Genomic DNA, 21,355 nt, shown 5'->3' with positions numbered 1-21,355 from the left:
CGCCTCCGAAGCGGTCTGTCAGCGCTGCCGCGCATGCGCGCCAGGCACATTCCTCTCGCTTCCCTGCGTGGCTGCCCCGGTGGAGCCGGGCCGGGTCCGTTGCTGCTGCCGTCGCCGCGTTGTCCCGTGGGGCGGGAGGGGGCGCGCGCAGGGAGCAGACCGCAGGGGGCGGCTGAGGCGGGGCGGGGGCTGAGGCGGGGGGCGCGGGCCCTGCCGTGCCCTGCCCTGCCTTGCCCGGGGGGCCGGGGCGTGTGAGGGGAGGGGGCGGCAGCAGCGGCAGCAGCAGCAGCAGCATGTCGGCGGCGGGCGGCGGTTCTTGCGGGCCGGGCGCCGCGGCCTGCGGCGGGGGCGCGGCCGGTTCGGCCTCGGCGGCGGGCGGCGGGGTCTCCATGTTCCGCTGGCTGGAGGTGCTGGAGAAGGAGTTCGACAAGGCCTTCGTGGACGTGGACCTGCTGCTGGGCGAGATCGACCCGGACCAGGCCGACATCACCTACGAGGGGCGGCAGAAGATGACGAGCCTCAGCTCCTGCTTCGCCCAGCTCTGCCACAAGGCGCAGACCGTGTCCCAGATCAACCACAAGCTGGAGGTGAGGGGGAGGCGGAGGAAGCCCCCGGGGACCTCTGGTCGGAGCGGGGGGGGGGCGGTGGGCTGCTACCGGCGGGGTCGTGCCGGTCTGGTGGCGCATCTCCCGGCCGCGCCCCGCGGGGAGGTGTCGGGGTGGCTGGCGGGGACCGTGCCCTGCCCGAGCTGGCGGTGAGAGGCCCCTCCCGTGCCCTGCGGCTGCTGGGCGCCGTACTGGGAGCATCTGGGGAGGGTTGATCTGGGAGGCTGCGTCCAGCCCCGCGGGATTCAGGCCTGGCCGTGCCGATACTCTGCTTTTGATTATTATAGCACGGGCATGAAGCGGTGCCTGCCAAAAAAAAGTTCTCTTTGATGTTGAAAGCAGCAGTCTTGAGCAACAGATGCTGCTGACTAGTCTTCTATTTGCATTATGTCCCTAGTGAATTTGGAAAGCCTTTTAAAAATGGGACAAAGACATATGGTCAAGGTGCTTAAAACTTGTAGTGAAAATGAGGACGTTATTCCTGCTTACAAGTAAAGGAAACAGAAAAATGGATTTGGGATGGACTTTGACAGGTCCTCTTGTCCCTTCATACTCCGAGGCAGATCTAATAGCTTTTTTGCCAAAGACTTAGTGTCAGAAAATTATTTCAGTCACGGTGGGAAGAAAGAAGCATCAGCTGGAGCCTAGCTGGCTGGTGCTGATGCTGCTAAAGAGGCAGGGCAGCAGGTCCTGGGACTTCTGCAAGAACTGAAGCACTCCAGAAGGAGATTCTGGGGAACTTTACGGTCATTTTATAACTGTCTAACTGGAGTAATTTTTGGTTTAGTAGGTTATATTATTTGTCTTGCCTTTAACAGTTGTGGATGTTAACTGCCCTCTTGTCTTTCTGTTACATATTAGAAGACTGTTGATGTGTCTTCCCTCAGTTAGCTTTTCCCTGGGCTAAAACCATCGCGTTTCTTCAGTATCTCTTGTAGACTTTTTGGTGTTGTATTGCTTGTTCTGCTTTTATGGGAGTAAGGGGAAAAACTGCTTCAAAACCATGAAGATACGTGCTTTGTGAGAGCTTAAATAGACAAGTAAACCACAGAATTCAGTTCTTTCAGTTCTTTGTGTTACACTTATTATAATAAAGGAATTTAGGACTCTTCAAACAGTAACCTGCTCTTCTGAAGGTCTGCCTTGCAGTAGGAAGTAAGTAAATTGGCTTTAGTTTTAATCAGGTTTCTTCCTGGTATGAAGACATTGTTATGCAAAGTAATCCATAGAGTTTAACAGAGGAACAGGATATTTCAGAGTAGAACAAAGACATCATTAAACTAGGAGCTTTTTTCATTGCAGTCTATTTTACCAGAATACTTACTGTACTTATGTTTATGATATTTTTGTGTTTATAATGCTATGCTGTCATATACATTTCAGTATTGGGTATGTATCAACCTATTCAGTAGGCTTAATCGTATAGGTGTAGTAAAATAAGATTTATGAGTTTATAGTAGACAATTAGTATTTATTGCATATTACACAGGGATGGTGAGTGTTGTGTACAGACTTGTAAAACGTATGAGTTTTCAGGTTACTTTAAGAGAATGAGTTGATGTTTGGTAAATATTTCTTTGAAAAGTTGTTTCAAGCTTAAATATTTTGAAAGGAAATTATAAAACGCAGATCCTGAAAGGTATTTTGGTATCCAATTAAAATCATCAGGGGCACCTAAGTAACCAGACATCTGTGCCTCAATCTTGAATGAGTTGAGCAAAGGAGCACAGTTAGTAGTTCTGATAACATAATTATTGTATCTAAGTGCATGAAGTAATTGTTTGATAAAAATGGTACTAAGAATCCAGAGTAAGTACTTTAGAAGTGAATAAAAAGTTTTTTATTTTGTGAAATATTTTTATTTCTGATACTATAATAGGCCTCATACCTCTAAAGAAATTTTTATCTTTCAAATAGACCTTTAGAAGGTTATAGTATTATCCTGAGTGTTGTTAATTTTAGGACCTGATGATTATTAGTGTCATAAACTTGAAATGAAAACTGCCATTTAAAATATCCAAAAGATGGAGCTGCTCTGTCGAGAAGAGTGTCTTGTCTTTTTACTTGCACAGATGTCTAGTCAAAAGCCTCAGTGTCCAAAATGAAGGATACAGTTACATATTTTTAAAGAAGTCACTAACCTTAATACTGGAGTTTAGGATGTGATCAGTGGATTTACTTTCTTGGTTTTTTTTAATAATGCAAGTTTACTCTGTTTCTTTTAAAATTGCAGTCATTTCTTAATAGCTCACGATTGTAACCTTAAAGTGCTTGTAAATTTTAATACAAAGCTTTCGTCACATTCATAAAAGTGTCATTAGTCATAGTTTACTTAGGTACAAATGCTTATTCAAGCCAATAAGTTAAATCCATCTTCAGAAATACGCCTTTATTTGGATGAAGATACTTTGACTGAATGTGTCAGTGACTGTTGAAAGCTAAGACTTTACTCCTGCAGCTGCATTTGCCTGCTCTTGGCTTACTGAATGGGTGACATTATTTCCTAAAGGAAAATCAAATTAATAAAAAAAATGATGAGTATCATTCTGTTGTTTGTGGGTTCCATTTCCTTGACCAGAAATTGTCAGGTCTTATAATATTACAGACAAGAATAAAGAAATGCAGTTCAGACTTTGCTTTATTAACTTTATCAGCTTAATATGCATTCTCTGATTGATACAGTTGCTTTTAAGAGGCACAGCTTAGTTGGTTTGGTGGATGGAAGCTCTTGCTGTAGGACTTCGGTGCAAAAAAAAATTGTTTTAGCATCATTGGTGTATACTTCCTGGTAGAGAGATGAGTCTAGGTAAAATATTGTATGAGGGATGTTTCTGAATAGTGAAAGAAGTATTCTGGGAAGACAGTAGTTTCCAAAGAGGGAGTTGTATGTTGCCATTTCAGGGGTAAGTTATTTTTAGAAGGAACCTAAAGGTATGCAGATGCACAGTGGATGTATGCAGATAAATTCGCTTGGGCTTTAGGGTGGTGAAAGGTTATAAACATACTACTGTGCTAATAACATTTGCAGTCCTAAATTAAACTAATTAAACAAAAGGGGAGGAGGGTTTGTTTTCATGTTTTTCCTGATGGTCACAGTAGGACAGAGTTGAATTAAGTAGTTTATCAAAGGGGAAAAAAAAGTGTTAGGTGATAGAAGCCACTGTCTTTTCTGAGATCAGCTTCACTTCAGTATGAACAAATGAAGTGTATCTTGATGGAGGACAGTAAGGGCCTCAGACTGTTAGAACAAAAGGAGACGACAGCCATTTTAAAGGAGATTTTTTTTGTGATGCTCTGTCTCTCAGAAAAAATTATAAATCAGCAGATGCAGGCTACCAGTCAGTGTGTGAGATTTCAGTAGATTTTTAATTGAGAGGAAGTGCACAGGATTTGTTTTTTCCTGTTTGACTATCATTTTTGAAAAAAAATTACATGATGGTGAGTGTGACATTGTCTAAATGTCCATTTCAAAAAATAAAAGTTCTGTATAGTGCAATTTTGTAAAAGAAGTAGGTCAATGTGCCAGTGAAAACTGAGCTTGACTTTAACTGTGGCACTTTGACTGCCAATCTGATTCTGTAATTTTAAATGAACAAGCTAGAAAGGAATGTCTGGTAGAGCACACCCTGTATCTTGGCAATTGTGTTAAGCCAATGTACATGCTAAAGTTAAGGAAAACATTTAAGTATATGTCTAAAAAAGTTAATTGCATATGTAGTTTTATGTCCTTGATGAACTTGGAATCAGTTAGCAGGTTTAGAGGAGCATGTTCCTATAAGCCGAATTCTTCTGTAAGTAACTTGTTACCGTATCAGCTAAAGCATATGTAATATTATGTAGGTAATCTGAAGATTCCTGTAAAAAAGCCAAAACTGAAAACCATAAAAACCTAAACATAGGTGGCTTTATGTGCATGGTGACTTTTCATATAGCATGCGAGTCCATCTTATGGAGCACACTGCAGAATTGTAGTCCTGCTTTGTTGTTTAGCTATACTTTTTAAACCAAGGTAGGACCTTATACCTTCTTGTGCGGGTCTGTTTGGATTTTTTTTCCCCCCTCCCTCCTTTGCATTGTAGTGAGAAATGCATCTGTTGAAGTCCAAGATATTTCTTTGCCCCGTGACAGATGTGTCTATGAAACTGGGAGTGTCAATAACTTCATAAGAAAAGTAAATTGTTTTAATTTTTTTCAAATGTCATAACAATTTCCAGTATTTACTGAGGTAATTACACTTTTAACTCTGAATACATTTTTTCTTTTGGAATAGAAATCTGTTGCTACTAAATAGAATATGGTCTTTTGGAAAAACAATTCAATGAGATTTGATCCAGCTCATTTTATATCCTAAAATATGAGCAGTTTTCAGATATTTGGGAAGTGGAAGTACAGGTTTGCATAAATATTCCAGTTGGCTTATATATACTAAATTACCATTAGTTTTATACAAATAACTTTTCTCATAATAATTAGGCCCTATTTAAAGGGGTCACCTATGCTTAATTCATATTTTTCCTGTAACAGAAGCTCTCGAATTCTGTAGAAGTTTAACTAGCTTAGTACAGTTTCAGTCAGCATGCAGTAAAGTGTTTTCCTTTTCTCTGTCTTATTTGTTGGGAGTTGCCAAAGAATAAGTGATAGGGAACCAGTATTTTAGCTTATATTTCTTAGTTTTATTTCGTGAATTATGTTGCATAGCTAGTATGACTTTAAAATAATGGCAATAATAAAAGTACCAATATGACTTCTAAGAATGGATTTATGTCGTCTTAATAAACAACGAGAAGCATGGTCAACCTGAAAAAATGTCTTTGTGAGGCAGACAGAAATTTGGCACTGGCAGCAAAGTGTACAAGCAGTGATTTAAAAAACGTAATTTGTGCTTCTGTAAGGTGCCAACAGAATGATACAGTCAAATACAAAGTAAAACAGTGGCAAGAAACAGTACATAAAACAAAGTGAAAACAATAATAGGTTGCTGCAGTAACAGGTATTTTAACGATAGAGATGAAAAAGATCAGTGACTGGCATATAAATGTTGGTTGATGTATCCATTTATGTAAATTGCAACTAAATTTGTAAGATACTTTACATGCATTATTGTGTTATCTCTTAATTGTTGGGAGGAAAGTGTGCAAATAATTACATATCCAGAATGGTCTTCAGCAGAGAAGATAAAGAAGTATGAATGTTGTTTTGCATCCTTTTAATTTGCTGACCAGTCTTATGAATGTTTTGTCAGGACTAGAAGGGAATCTGAGAAATGGAGATGTTTCATGTACTTTGTATTCTGTATGGGATGTATTAAACGTGGACTAAATTAATTTATGATTCATTCGAGTGTTCAGTTTCATGCACTGCATTTTTACCAAGACTACGTACGTAGCTACACTACTGTAGTGTTTATTTAGGGAGTCAGTAGCCGTAAATTTTGTCATTCATGTTCTTACTAGCCACATAATAAAGACCATTTTGTTAAATTTAAACTTTTAACTAAAAACTTAAATGACATATGTCCTTTTTGAGGTCACAATAATAATGAAATAAAGGCTTTTAATTTAATTTTTAAAATTACGAGTACAGTCTTTTAAAATAATTTCTTGAAACAGACTGGTCATTTTCCTCATTGGCAAGTGGTAAGCATTCTTTGGTTGTATGGTAATTGGGGGGGGGTGTTTATCAACAAAAATTGTTGTTCCCAAGTGTATCATTTATTCAGAAACTCGCATTTTGTTCAGTGCTGTCACATTGTTTAGTTTTGCAAGGAGCACAGTGAGATTAATAGGGCTCTGATCTGTTTCATGGTTTCTCATTCAAACCAGTCCATTAAACTTACTGGGCTTGTGTAAGAAATTGCAGCAAATGCTGCTTGATAGGAAGAATCTGATAGTCAAGACTGAGAAAGGGTAGGGTGTTCTTGTCTTTTGGAGAGCTGTAGTGAAGGTGGTGAAGTGACGCTGGTGAGAAAATGGAGGCAATCCTTTCTTCCAGCAATTAGAGAATACTTAAGAGTTTCAGATGCATTGGCATCAGTCCCTAGATGTAAAGTTAGGGGTCCCTATGAAAACTTACTAGTATGTGGGCTGTGTGGTTCATAGGTGTGCACGACAGGCTCTTTTGTTGTTGAACCAGCACCACTTGCGTGTCTGGTGTCTGTGAGTGTGTTCAGGCCTCTGGCTGTAGGAGCTACAGCTGTCACATCTTGAAAAATAATTTTTTATCCTGCAGTTGTGTAATGTTATGGGAACACTTAGGAATAATGATTTCATTGTTTGTAAAGCATGATTAGGGTTTTTTAACCTGCTTTTGCCTTTAAGTAACATTTCTGTCTTTAAAAATATGCCTCTAAAATGTAATGTTAAGTAAATACGCTACTGACCTACCTTGATATTTATATTGCTTTTTTTGTGCATATACTGGGACAGAAGCCACAGAGTAATTGCAGCATTGTAGTATGCTCTGTTGTGTTTCGTGATCCTAGGTCCTTCAACCTTTAAGTCAGAATGTTAATAGTCCTGATCAGGAGTGAATGTTTAAATACAGAAACACGTATGTTGGTAAACTTTATAGCATAAATTACATGAGGACACGCTGCTGAAGAAGTAAAAACACCTCATATACTTTATTTGTGTATGAATTTTGGTTTGATCCATGGCAAGACTCCAAGGGACCTCTCTTGTAAAATTAGCTGTTAAAAATATATTTACCGGAGGCATTTTATTGGTAACAGAATCAATGGAGCATGTGAAATCTCACTTCCTGCTGATTTGTGGGGAATGATTTGTCCTAATGCAAATGTTGAGCACTTTCTGGAGTCACTCAGACCTTCCAGCTCGGACACCCCCAGTTCTCTCCCATGATCTGTGATTTTCCACACCACAGCATCCTTTGCCTTTTCATCTGCCTATGATTTTGGTTCACTGGCTGGACAAGAGGCAGCAGCACAGTCACTGGCTCAGAACTGTGCATGTGGTGCCTAGCCACTGCGCTGTTTGCTCTTGTCTCTGGGTGGATTAAACAAACTAGCTGAGGTCTGACTCTTCCTGCTTTTCCCTCCGTGAGGGCACTAATCTGTCTCTGTTTCCTACTGAGCAGCTGTTTTGTGCAAAACTTGTCTGTTGTAGCGACTTTAATCATACACACCTCTAATGGATTTGTTTGAATCTCGAAAATGGATTCAGTTCAAATCAGCAGGGAGGGAAGGTGAAATAGGGAGAAATATACACATGCAGATAAAATGATGGCACTAGGCTGCCTTTTTCAGGAAACTAAGATAGAAATGATGAAATGTTACCAGTTTCTGTGGGTTTTGTATTGCTCCTCTGCTGGTGTTCAGTGCTTCTTGAAGTCCTGTCTGCTGGCATCTAGAGATGATATGGTGGGAAAAAAAAAATCATCTCTCATTTTAAAAAGACAGTTTTCAGGCCTTTATGAGTTTAGAAGGCTTGGTATGAAAATGAATTAGGTGTACCCTAAAGGCCTGAAATGAAAGGAAAATGAGAAAATCTTTAAAGGCATTTGATGAGTGCTTGGCTTATGACTTTCAGTCACTGGGGGCTGGTAACACGATGGATATTTTTGTGTGTATCATCTAGCTTTCCTTTGCTGAAAAATCTGTGTGTTTTCTAATATGTCCATTATGCTTCATCTTTTTTTGAGCTAAAAATTGATATACCAAAAAGTGCATCATTATACTTTGATGTTGAGGGAATTCAGGTCATCCTCTCATTTTTATTTGGCATGGTGAATAATGCCACTATTCAGGCTTATCACCTAGCTTTTCAATTCAACTCGGCTCTATTTTGAGTCCTTATGTCTGGGCGATGGGTAAGTCTTAGATATTTTTTCGTATCTATTAGCTCAAATAAAACTCTTGTCTGTACTGCAGGAAATACTGAAATGACAGCTCAGAAAACAAAAAAGCTTTTCCCAAAGCTAGAGACATTGTCTTTATTATATCTGAGGATGCCATCTCTCGCCCCCCACCCCCCTGCAACTGGTTTCCCTTTCAGTAGTGAGAGGTAGATTGTTTCCTGTCGACATGGTACGTTAGTCACTATCAACTTTCTGAAGTTTTCTCAGTCTGTGTGTGCTCTGATGCTTTAGATCTCAGAGGCTGCGATATTGCCATCTTCTAATGCCGCATTCAAGCAGTGATGGTTATGAGAAATGGTAACTTGTGGTTTAGCATGCCATCTGTCTGCTTCCTGTTGTGTGGTTCTAGACACAAGTACCTACGTATTTGTCCTTCTCTTACATGTTACATTTATTAATAATTTCCTTCGTGTGTTTACATTGTAGGTTGTTCAGGGCAAGGTCCACGTTTTATTCTTCATTATGTACAAACTTAGCATAAGATCTTTGAGTATGGGTCTGAGATATTACAAAAATAAATTACTTTTGTATAGTTACTCTAACAGTCACTTTTCTATGAAAAATGTATAGGTGGATGAATAAGTATTTTTTATGAGACTTCAAACCAACATATGAAAAAAATGATATAATAGAAAATGATCAGAGACCTCAGTGATGTTTATTTTGTTTCTAAGGCTTAAAGCCCTCTCCCTTCTAATGAAGAGCACTGGTTAAGACTTTAAGAATTCCATGACTAAGTGCAGCCAATCCCAGTGTTTAAGCTAAAATTGATTATATTGACAGCTTAAAATACATATTTTGCATAAGATCATTTATATCAAACACAGCTTTTTGATAACTCATAACTGCTTGACCAGGAAATAAGAACTGTTGCTTAAAAATAGAAGGACATTATGTCTGGACTGTTTTGTCTAGAGATTTTTTTTATTATTATTATTTCTGCAATAATATTTTTGAATGCTCTGCAGAATAAGTATTTGTTGCTTAATGCAATGATTTATTTTCTTGTATATCTTATGGAAAAAAAGAATAATTTCTAAATTCTTGAGTTATTTCAATGAAATTTTGTTTTAATTTTCATAGGTGTAAGATCTCTCTGAAATAGAAACTATCTAGTAAATGGCAAAATATGCCCAAAATTGAGTAAATATTTAGTTAGCTTTTCAAAACTATACTTCTGGTATCATGTGACTGTTAGGAAGATAAATACTGAGCTTTACTATTTGATTAATTTGACCAAGATCTGCAATTTACTCAAATTGTTGACTTTTATTTAGAGTTAGAAGTAGCTTGATTATAGACCAGTGGAGTAATAATCTGAAACAGTAGCTTTTTCTGAAATAGCATGTGTTTACTGGAAATCTGTGGAAGAAAAGGAAAAAAACCAGACTTGTGGGATTACCTTTCCTCCCCCTACCCCAGACAGATCAAATCAGTATTAAAGGTTGGTTTGGGGTTTTTTATTCAAAACAGCGAAGAGAAAAAAAAAAAGGTAAGAAACCTAGGAGTATGTCTTGTATAGTTGACAGTGAATGGATTGCAACTGGGACAGTAAATACAAAGAAATGAACAGTAATATGTCTAGTAATTATTGATAAACTGGAGAACATGCTTGAATGAGGTACTTGAGAAAAATAAGTGATTCTGTCAGTAATGCTTTTTTTTTTTCTGACTGTTTTCCATAGTGTCTCATTTATGTAACTTCTCAGAGTTCTCAGCAGCCAGTATAGAACTGAAACATTTCTTAGAACACTTCAGGAAAAGTTAGTGATTGTTGTGACCAGACCAGAGAGGTGGGAAGAGCGGAGCATTCAAACAAATGGTCTGACTTTCTTTGAGTAAAGAAAAACTTTGTTATTTTCTGGTTGATTTCAGTAAGCTTTGGCTTCCCTTCCGTATTCACAGACTGGAAATTAACAGAACCAGGCACTTTCCATTGCCATTGGCATCAAACTCCAGTTACGGATCTTGGTCTGAGAAAAGTATCCAAGACTTCAGTGAGTCAGAGACAAATGAGCGTATCTCAAAAGGCATTGACCTTGCCAACAGTTGTCAGAATAAAAGGGGAAAAAAAGCTGTGCAAATTCTGTCTCTTGTATCCTGTCTTCTTGATTCTCCATTTCTCTCTCCGTCTGTGCTGTAGGGCTAGATGTAGGTTTTCATCATTAAATCATACTTCCATGAGGCACAGTCCAGTCCTGTTCCTAACTGTGCGTTGCCTGGGGCGTAGATTCATGAATGAGTTAGCAGAAGGAAACTAAGGTGTTACCTTGTAGTGTGATACTTGCTAATACATGATAATTGCACAGCTGTATACTGCTCTAAATAGAGAAGAGTTCCTCTTTTGGTTGAATCTGCAAGTTACTGTTAAAGGATGTTATGAAAGTAAATGTACTGCCTTCTCTTCAACCTCTGCTCTTATTGTTCCCCAATGAAAGTTTCTGTTCTGCATTTGTTGTTTGGTGGCTCTTCTTAATCTCTCCTGACCATGAAGCTCAATGGTCTCCTGTGGGTGGGTGTTTGTTACTTTTGCCCCAGCTGGCTTCTCCACAAATTCTAGAAGAGTCACAGGTGACCCTCTGTTGTGGTGTAACCCCAGCCAGTAACCAAGCACCACACAGCCACTTGCTTGCCTCTCCCTCCTCAAGGGGATAAGGAGGAGAATTGGGAAAAACACCCTCGTGGGTTGAGATAAAGACAGTTTAATAGGATAACAAAGGAAGAGAATAGTAATAATAATAAATAAAACAAGTGATGCACAAGTGCAATTGCTCACCACATGCAGAAGGAAAAAAAAAACAACCCAATGCCCAATCTGTTTCCAAGCAGCAAATCTGCTTCCCAGCCAGCTTCCCCAGTTCTATCCGGAGCATGATGTGCTGTGGCAGGGAATATCCCTCTGGCCAGGCTGGGTCAGCTGTCCTGGCTGTGCTCTCCCAGCTCCCTGTGCACCTGGCAGGGCGTGAGAAGCTGAAAAGTCCTTGACTTAGTGTAGACACTACAACTACCTAGCAACAACTAAAACCATCAGTGTGTTATCAACATTATTCTCGTCCTAAATACAAAACACAGCACTATGCCAGCTACTACAAAGAAAATTAACTCTATCTCAGCCAAAACCAGGGCACCTTCAAAATAGATGACATCTCTCGTACGACAGGCTTGTTGGAAAGTACATCCTAAAAGCTACCAATTTAAAGGATTGATACAGTTGCTTGTGCAACATTAATTTATCCTCATTGTGCTTATGCAAAATGAAACATAATTATATGATCTGACGCCACCTTTTTCTGTAGAACCCCAGCCTCATGCAGTGAATGGTGCTCTCAGAAGCCACGGCCTTACCAATAGTTCTTGTTTGTACTCGTCATTTCCTCTGCTGTCTCTGCTCCGTCTCTGTTTTTTACTGAGTAGCTTCCAAAATTGAATGTAGAGCTGTTGAATTTCCAGTGATCTTTCCATATGATTCCTTTAGAACAAAGTGAGGGAATGTGGATAAAACCCAGTGCCAATAAGAGTAATTTAAAGGAGAATTAAGTGAGCTGGCCAAACTGTGAAAGGCAGAATTCTGTGAAATAATGTAAAGATTTGTCAGCCTTCATAGAAGTAGATCACAAGATTTGAAACCTACTTACTGTGTTTGCTTTTTGGTGTGACTCTTGTATCTGCATCCATTCCTGGGGATAGATTTATGACTTTTCATAATGTGTAAATAGATTACTTCATGACGTGCGCTCCTACCATTTCTCATTTTGCTCTCTTTATTAAAACAGCAGGATATGAATTTAAATCGAAGGTCAGATGCAGCGTACTATATTTTTATTATGAGTTTGACGGTCTCTTTGTAATCCCTTTGGAGCATCATGCGTATCGCAAAATTGGTAGCCATCATTCTTGCTGCTATGTAATCTACATAGGGAAATAACTTCTTTTTTTCTTTTTTAATTTTTTTTTTCTTCCCCAGAACTCTCTTCTGTTCCTTATATCTCATTCTGTAGTAGGTGAGGCTGGACAATATTAAACATGTAGTTTATCTGTTCTGCCACTTTCTGCTTCTTCAGGCATTTCAAATGAAATGGATGAGTCAAAAAAGTAATAAAAGTTAGTATGTTAGCTTGTCATACCTGTTTGAAAGGAGGAAGACATTAGTGGTCTTTTAAAAAGTAGAAGTAATATCATTATACATTATATAATAAGAAGAACAAATAATAAAGTAGAAGTAATATTGTTACACGTTATGTGAAATCATGACTGCGTTATACTGTGCCTTCATTATTAAAGTCTTAGTTATCTGCTCTGTACTGTATCATCACCTCTTATGCTGGTGATTTTTTTTTTTTTCGCTACTTTAGTTCAGGTGTGCGTCTGTTTTTGAGGGTAGATAATCCATAGCAGAGAGACATTAGTGGCTGATCATTGAGGCGAACAATGCAGTTTTGTACATAGGTATATAATGCATTTCTCTAAAAATATATGGCTTTATGCTATTTTAAATATCTTACTGCAGAAGGCAATTTCTGCTTTAGAGTTCTGCGAGTGCTTACAAATTGTTCAATTTTTTTGTTGTTCTGGCAGTTGGAAGGCGGAAGGAAATGCATGCAGCCCCATTCTCTGACAAAAAGTAAATGCTAACTTGGTCTGTTGAGGCTCCATGTAAGTGTACAGAGAGTGGTGATTCTGCTCTGTTCTGGGGAGTCTGGTCTGAAATCAGCAGAGCTCGTGGGCAGGGCATCTCCCACCCTTTGGTCCTGGAGATGTGACATGAGGGGGCATAGCTGGGGGCAGGAAGGGAGATCATTCTTTTCGGCAGCAGCAAGCTGAGTATTGGCCTGACCCATCTCATCAACTTGCACTCTAATTTAGGTGCTCTGAGTCACCTCTGGAAGAGCCTGCTTAGGTCTGATAATTATGCTGGAAGCTTAAGGAGGCTGTCCATCTAAATTAGGTACCTAAAGTTAGACCCAGTAAATACTCCCCACTGATAGGCAAATCCTTCCTGCTTTTTTTTTTTTAATTATTATTTAAAAAACCTCACCTTGTAAAGACCTTTTAAAGCAGTAATTTATGTAGTTGAATGGGGTGATTGTTGGCTTGGAACTTGATATTCAGTGCACATTTGAACATTAGTGTAATGGTATTAAATTATCTAAAATAGCCTACTTTAATATGAGAGGGTTTGGGGTTTTTTTGAAGAATCAGTGGCTTTTGTGTTTTGCTTTTTAGCTTCCAAATTTTTGGAAGCGAAAATATAATCTGGGAATTTACCTAAAAATATTAAGCATGATCAAAATTCCCCTCCCCTAAGATCACCTTCTGTGGTTCTTTTGGCAAATGGTGGCTTTAAAGCTTATATAAATGTGTGTGTGTATATATATATGTAAATGTTTATCTTCTAAAATGCTACTTGAACTTAAGGATAACAAGTAACCTGGTGAACATGTTAGAACTTATTCTGTTATTCCAGATATACATACTACATGTAAACTGTATTTAAAATGTTTCAAACCCACTTTTTTAAGAGTTAGTAACTAGTCCTGGTTTTCTACAAATGTATTTTAGGGGCATGTTAATTGATGGCTTCTGGTTTGCCCACCTCATTTCCTATTTTGGTTAAGCTGTTGATAACAGACCAATTGTAAATTGGGTTATTTGATTTCAGCATTACATTAATAATTGTAATTTTACTTGGATCAAGAATTTTTTTCAATTAGATTTAATAATTTTAAAGTTTTAAATTGTGTTTCCATTGCTATGGTTGTAAGTCCTAAGTAGGTTTAATACCATTGCCCTGTTTTGGAGTGGACATCAGCATCACATGCCATTGTCTGTGTGAGGAAAAACCCAGCTACTGCTACTTTCAGCAGTATGGTTTTTTGACGCTGGGTCTGTGGATGAGTGAATTTGGTGGCAGTTGGGGAGTAGAAAAGCCTGCAAACGATCCAGTGCTTAAGTTGGGCTGCAGAGGAACCTGTGACAGCATGTACTCTTAGCTGTATTACACTGCATATAGCATATATGTACCAGCAAATGATGTATCTATGTATTACAATTCTGATGGTCCCATTTAATCATTGTTCTAATTACTATGATGGATTATATCTTCACAGGCACAGTTAGTTGATCTGAAGTCTGAACTGACAGAAACGCAGGCAGAGAAAGCAGTATTGGAAAAGGAAGTGCACGATCAGCTTTTGCAACTCCATGCTGTTCAACTTCAGCTGCATGCCAAAACCGGTCAGAGTGTTGACTCTGGGGCTATTAAGGCAAAACTGGTGAGTATGGTGGCTTAAATCAAGGATTATGTTATACTTTTCCCTCTCCTGACTGAAGCTCTTCCTTGGGAGGTGCTAATAAGCTGACTATGAATTTTCATATTTAAAATGTTAGAGAGAATTAACTTTTTTCTTTTTTTTTAATTAATGTTTATGATTGGTTGTTAGCAACCATTAAAAATAATGATACGTTAAAAACATCAGAATAATGAATAAGAATTTAAGAAGTTGTTTTTATATGAACTGTTTTTTAGTGGTTTCTTAAAGTAGAATAAGAAAATATTTTGGTGGTTTATAAAACTTTTCTGGAGATAGAAGTTGCAAAAGATAATAACTTCCAATATACAAATACAACCAAATCTTCACCTATCTTAAAAAAGCCTAAAGTGGGGTAAGTCTACTGTTTTTCTTGTAGTTATACTCTGATAAGAGTAAGAATGGGAATGTTTTGCCATACAGAGAGAGGGTAGATGGCATCACAGTCCTCTCTGTATTGTCATTCTTTCTTCTTAAGAATGCTGCAGATTCATATATGGTGCTATCCATTGCTACATGCAGCAGACTGTCATAAAAGAACTCAGTAAACCACTGATAATTTTGTACAATCATTTTTTTAGAAACAAAGCCCACCAAAAGTCAACAGTAATTAATCTGTGCAATTAGTTGGCATTGACTGATAACCAGAGCGTAGTCTGTCTTGTTACTAGCCACAGCACAGATTCAGGCTCTAATACTGAGACTTTGTAAATCAGAAAAGTAAAGTAATGTTGTGTAGATTGTGATTTCTAACTGTTGGTATAAATCAAAGTCTAGCGCTCTGGCTGTTTTTAAAATTGCTTCACAGGTTGGTTGCAAATACCTAGTCCCAGCATATGTAGAACATTAGATGAGTCATTTCTGCTATTTTGTCCTGTTAATTAATGTATAGTAAAACACAGTAATAGGCTATAAGGCTTAAAGGCTATGTAGGCTAATCACTGAATAACAGGAGTAACCCAAATTCTTCCTGTTTCAGATCCAAAGGCTGTAATTGAATTAGAGCTGTATTCCTATGTCTACATACTTGCATATTCAGTATGAGAGTAACATTTTCTGGATTGTCTGCACATAATTTATTCTGTATTGAGTTATTAAGCATGCTAAAATTTCTTCAGAGCTGTTAATAATTTTTATGGCCCTGTAAATAAGCATTAGTTAAGTATCACCAACATTTTGTAAGTGTTAGGCTGCTGGCTTACACGCAGCAAATTTTTTAAGCCAATGCATCACTGTGAGTGATTTCGGTCCCTAAATTTTATTAGTGAGGCTTAACTTCTGAGTGACATAGATAGTAATACTTTTAACATTTTTGTTTCTCTTTACCTTGTTATAAACAAATTTAAATGATATATTAAATTTCCATGCTATTAACAGCAGTCTTTTTCCCACAGGTGACAATAAATACATTTTACTTGCATTGTTTCAGATTTTATCTGTGTTGAAATTGAATTTATTAACAGCCTAGATTGATAGTCTCTCCTTAATTCCAGCTATTTCCTCCTTTTTTATAAACATCAGGGCTAATCTTTTGAGTTTGCTTTACTTTGCCTTTAGGGACTTCATAGCTCTAATGGAGAGAAACTCACTTTTAAACTGTTCTAGATACAGAAAGGTATAAAGGTCTGAGCAGCTTGAACAAGCAAAACTGAAGCTGCTTAAATGACAGTAAAATGAGAAGTATGAGTTTTAGGTAAATAAAAACTGTCATGCTGACCTTCTGGCAGTCAGAAAGCCTCTGAGGGCAAAGAGGGACTGCGTCAACATAATATGCGATGGAGAAATAAAGTTCTGTACTAGTTAACTTCCTGCTTACTTTGTTAACAACAACCATTCTTTTGTGGGTAGACTCAGCATAAATGTATACTCTGCAAACTGTAAAATTGTACATAGTGGTGAACTAAGACATTTTTAAATGTTTCGGATTGCTAAGCAATTGATAACATCATGTAGTTCAGGCTGAATCCCTTTTTAGGAGTGGTGTATCTGCTTAGTCCAGGCACAGTAACTCTTTCTTTGTAAGAGTATGAAGTTGCCTAGTGGAATTTTTTTTCTTGAGTTTTGCAGTTGATATATCTTTTTTGCTACTTCTCCCTGTCCTTTATGTCCCTCTTGTAATACATATTTTGTTATTCTTTCTGAAAGGAAAGAATCTATCATCTGTATAACAAATGTTATATTGCAGAATACATTTTCTATGATACTTTCAAAACTGCTTTCATGCATTTCAGATTATCTTGCTATTCTTTATAGAGATTCTTGGTATTTTAGGAGAAAGTATTGTTTTCAATACTACAATAAGGTTAAATTTTTTAATAAAATTTTTCATAACTTTAACTTCAAAATACTAAAATTACCGCTAAGTACAATTATAGCAATGTGCTTGATATTTATGCCTTCTAATGAAATACACAATCTGCTGGTAAATTTCTTTTGGAGTAAGTCATTTATGTTGTTGCATTTTCTTGAAGTTCCTATTGCCTGTTTCTCTAATTATGGAACTCTTTTCTTCTGTCTTAAGTCTGTCCTATCTGTGGATGAAATGGTAAGTATGCTGATTGCCTTTTTTATGTTTACGCAGTGCTTTTGTTTTGTGCAACAACTTCTATGTGTTGGCCTCAGAAACTGGCAAAACAGATCTGTCTTTTTCCTTCTTTCTGTCTGTTGGCAAGATGCTGTGTGAAGAATTTTCTTTGCATTTTAGTTTTCCTTTTCTAGCTTTGGTGCCCTCTTTTCTAAGTCTGTGTGTATTTGCTTTATCATTGTTACAGCTAATTTGGGGTGATACCTGACAAATCAACATTCTGAAAGATTGTTATGGCAGTATCTCAAAAAAATTTAAGGTGTTATACAATTTCTAAAACATAAATACTGTACACATACTTCAGTGTAATATGAAGTATTTTATATACTGGATTTTTTTTTTTTTAAATCCTGTCAACATTTCATTGTTTTCTCAGTTCTTTTTCTGGGCATGATTTAATAGGATTTACTGACTTGTATAACAGCCCAAAGCATATAAACTCAATAATACGTAGATGAGAAGAAAAAGTGATGCAAAGTTAACCTAACAGTGATAGACTTGAAAGGTTTTTAAACAGCTTTTCCACCTTTATTATGTTACATACCTCATTATTGTTGCTCAGTATTTGCTCTTTGAAAAGCCACAGGATAGCTGGTAACTGTAAGCATTGATCTTCAACATTGCAGTTGTATTTTTGGTTTGGTGTTTTTTTTATGTTACCAACAGAAAATACAGTTTTTTCCGTTTTGCAGAACCTATGCCATACTATGAACACTAGAAAGCATGAAACCCTTCTGTAACTTCCTCAATTTTTTAAAAGATTTTTGGAGACTAATTTCATCTTACAACACTCGGTCAAAAAAAGACATGTTTGTTCAGTACACTTTCAGATATTCTATGTTGCAAACCTTTGATTTTTCTTTTGGTGATCAATTGAAGACAGTCCAGAGTAGCATTAAAAATGGCTTCTGGGTGTAATTTTCCACCTCAGTCACAGAGTAATAGTCATACTAATGGAGAAAATAGGGAAAAAAACCCCCAAATCTATGGGATTACATTGTTCCTCATATTTTAGGTATAACATTTGACTTTATGTTTAAATTTAATTTGAATGATGAATCAAATTGAAGGAAAATAAATGGAAAAATTCAGTCTTGATGACAGTTTTTAAGCTGGATACTTCATATAGAATCATAGAATGGTTTGGGTTGGAAGGGACCTTAAAGATCATCTAGTTCCAACCCCCCTGCCATGGGCAGGGACACCCTCCACTGGACCACGTTGCCCGAAGCCCCATCCAACCTGGTCTTAAACACTTCCAGGGATGGGGCCTCCACAGCCTCTCTGGGCAACCTGTTCCAGTACCTCACCACCCTCACAGGGAAGAATTTCTAACATCTAATCTAAATCGACCCTCCTTCAGCTTAAACCCATTACCCCTTGTCCTGTCACTGCACTCCCTGATAAACAGTCCCTCCCCAGCTTTCCTGTAGGCCCCTTCAGGTACTAGAAGGCCGCAATTAGATCTCCCCAGAGCCTTCTCTTCTCCAGGCCGAACAACCCCAACTCTCTCAGCCTGTCCTCACAGGAGAGGTGCTCCAGCCCTCTGATCAGCTTCGTGGCCCTCCTCTGGACTTGTTCCAGCAGCTCCATGTCTGTCCTGTACTGGGGCCCCCAGAGCTGGACGCAGTACTCCAGGTGGGGTCTCACCAGAGCGGAGTAGAGGGGCAGGATCACCTCCCTCGACCTGCTGGTCACACTTCTTTTGATGCAGCCCAGGACACGGTTGGCTTTCTGGGCTGCAAGCGCACACTGCCAGCTCATGTTGAGCTTCTCATCAATCAATACCCCCAAGTCCTTCTCCTCAGGGCTGCTTTCAATCCATTCCTTGTGCAGCCTATAGTCGTGTTTGGGACTGCGCCGACCCACGTGCAGGACCTTGCACTTGGCCTTGTTGAACTTCATGCGGTTTGCACGGGCCCACCTCTCCAGCCTGTCAAGGTCCCTCTGGATGGCATCCCTTCCCTCCAGCGTGTCAACCACACCACACAGCTCGGTGTCGTCAGCAGACTTGCTGAGGGTGCACTCGATCCCACTGCCCATGTCACTGACAAAGATGTTGAACAGTGCCAGTCCCAGTACCGACCCCTGAGGAACACCACTCGTCACTGTTCTCCACTTGGACATTGAGCCATTGACCCCAACTATTTGAGTGTGACCATCCAGCCAATTCCTTATCCACCGAGTAGTCCATCCATCAAATCCATCTCTCTCCAATTTAGAGACAAGGATGTCATGTGGGACAGTGTCAAATGTCCAGGTAGATGACGTCAGTTGCCCTTCCCTTATCCACTGACACTGTAACCCCATCATAGAAGGCCACCAGGTTTGTCAGGCACAATTTGCCCCTAGTGAAGCCGTGTTGGCTGTCACCAATCACCTCCTTATTTTCCGTGTGCCTGAGCATAGTCTCCAGGAGGGTCTGCTCCATAATCTTGCCAGGCACAGAGGTGAGACTGACCGGCCTGTAGTTCCCTGGGTCTTCCTTTTTACCCTTCTTAAAAATGGGGGTTATGTTCTTCCTCTTCCAGTTGGTGGGAACTTCGCCAGACTGCCAGGACTTCTCAAATATGATGGGGAGTGGCCTGCCCACTTCATCTGCCAGTTCCTTCAAGACCTGCGGATGCATCTCATCAGGTCCCATGGACTTGTGCACCTTCAGGTTCCTTAGATGTTCTTGACCCTGATCTTCTCCTACAGTGGGCAGTTCTGCATTCTCCCAGTCCCTGCCTTCTGTGTCCTGGGCAGCGTGGCTCAAGCATTTGCCAGTGAAGACTGAGGCAAAGAAGTCGTTGAGTGCCTCAGCCTTCTCCATATCCTGGGTGACCAGGTCACCTGTTTCATTCCGGAGGGGACCCACATTTTCCCTCGTCCTCCTTTTGTCACTAACATACCTATAGAAGCTTTTCTTGTTGCCCTTGATGTCCCTGGCCAAACTAATTTCTCTCGGGGCTTTGGCTTTCCTAACCTGCTCCCTGGCTACTCGGACAGTTTCTCTGTATTCCTCCCAGGCTACCTGCCCTTGCTTCGACCCTCTGTAGGCTTCCTTTTTTTGTTTGACTTTGCCCAGGAGCTCCTTGTTCATCCATGGGGGCCTCTTGGTTTTTTTGCTTGACTTGCTCTTTGTTGGGATGCATCGCTCCTGAGCTTGGAGGAGGTGACCCTTGAATATTAGCCAGTTGTCTTGGGCCCCTCTTCCTTCCAGGGCTTTGTCCCATGGTACTCTACCAAGCAGGTCCCTGAAGAGGCCAAAGTCTGCTCTTCTGAAATCCAGGGTAGTGAGCTTGCTGTGTGCCCTCCTTGCTGCCTTGAGGATCCTGAATTCCACCATTTCATGGTCACTGCAGCCAAGGCTGCCCTTGAGCTTCACATCCCCTACCAGGCCCTCTTTATTGGTGAGAATAAGGTCCAGCATGGCACCTCTCCTTGTGGGCTCTTCTATCACTTGGAGGAGAAAGTTGTCATCGACACATTCCAGGAACTTCCTGGATTGCTTGCGCTCAATTGCGTTGTCCCTCCAGCAGATGTCAGGGTGGTTGAAGTCCCCCATAAGGACCAGGGCTTGTGAGTGTGAGGCTGCTCCTATCTGCCTATAGAGGGCTTCATCTGCTCGGTCTCCCTGGTCAGGTGGCCTGTAGCAGACCCCCACTATGATGTCTCCTGCCCTAGCCCTCCCTTTAATCCTGACCCATAGGCTTTTGATGGGCTCCTCATCCATCCCCAGGTAGAGCTCCATGCACTCCAGCTGGTCATTGACATAGAGGGCGATGCCCCCTCCTCGCCTGCCCTGCCTGTCCTTCCTAAAGAGCCTGTACCCTACCATGCCAACACTCCAGTCATAGGAGCTATCCCACCATGTCTCTGTAATGCCAATAACGTCATAGCCTTCCAGGCGCACACACGTGTCCAGCTCCCCTTGTTTGTTCCCCGTGCTCTGTGCGTTGTCGTAGAGGCATTTCAGTTGTGCCCCCGATGGGGCTGAC

The 21,355-nt window shown here is 39.8% G+C and overlaps 1 protein-coding gene across 1 annotated transcript in view; it reads left to right on the top strand.

Moving 5' to 3' along the window:
• Positions 1-249: 249 nt before the first annotated feature.
• GOPC (golgi associated PDZ and coiled-coil motif containing) overlaps positions 250-21,355 on the top strand; it is a 31,619-nt gene continuing 10,513 nt past the window's right edge. The window contains exons 1-2 of the mRNA XM_075747952.1: positions 250-587; positions 14,588-14,752. Of these exons, the coding sequence (XP_075604067.1) occupies positions 294-587; positions 14,588-14,752 (459 nt within the window). The 5' untranslated portion in view covers positions 250-293. The remainder of the gene's footprint in view (positions 588-14,587; positions 14,753-21,355) is intronic.

This window comes from Balearica regulorum, chromosome 3 (genome assembly GCF_011004875.1).
Source record: "Balearica regulorum gibbericeps isolate bBalReg1 chromosome 3, bBalReg1.pri, whole genome shotgun sequence".
In the NCBI taxonomy this organism is placed as follows: domain Eukaryota; kingdom Metazoa; phylum Chordata; class Aves; order Gruiformes; family Gruidae; genus Balearica; species Balearica regulorum.
Note: the sequence above shows the minus strand (reverse complement) of the source record. Positions and strands in the feature narration are given on the sequence as shown.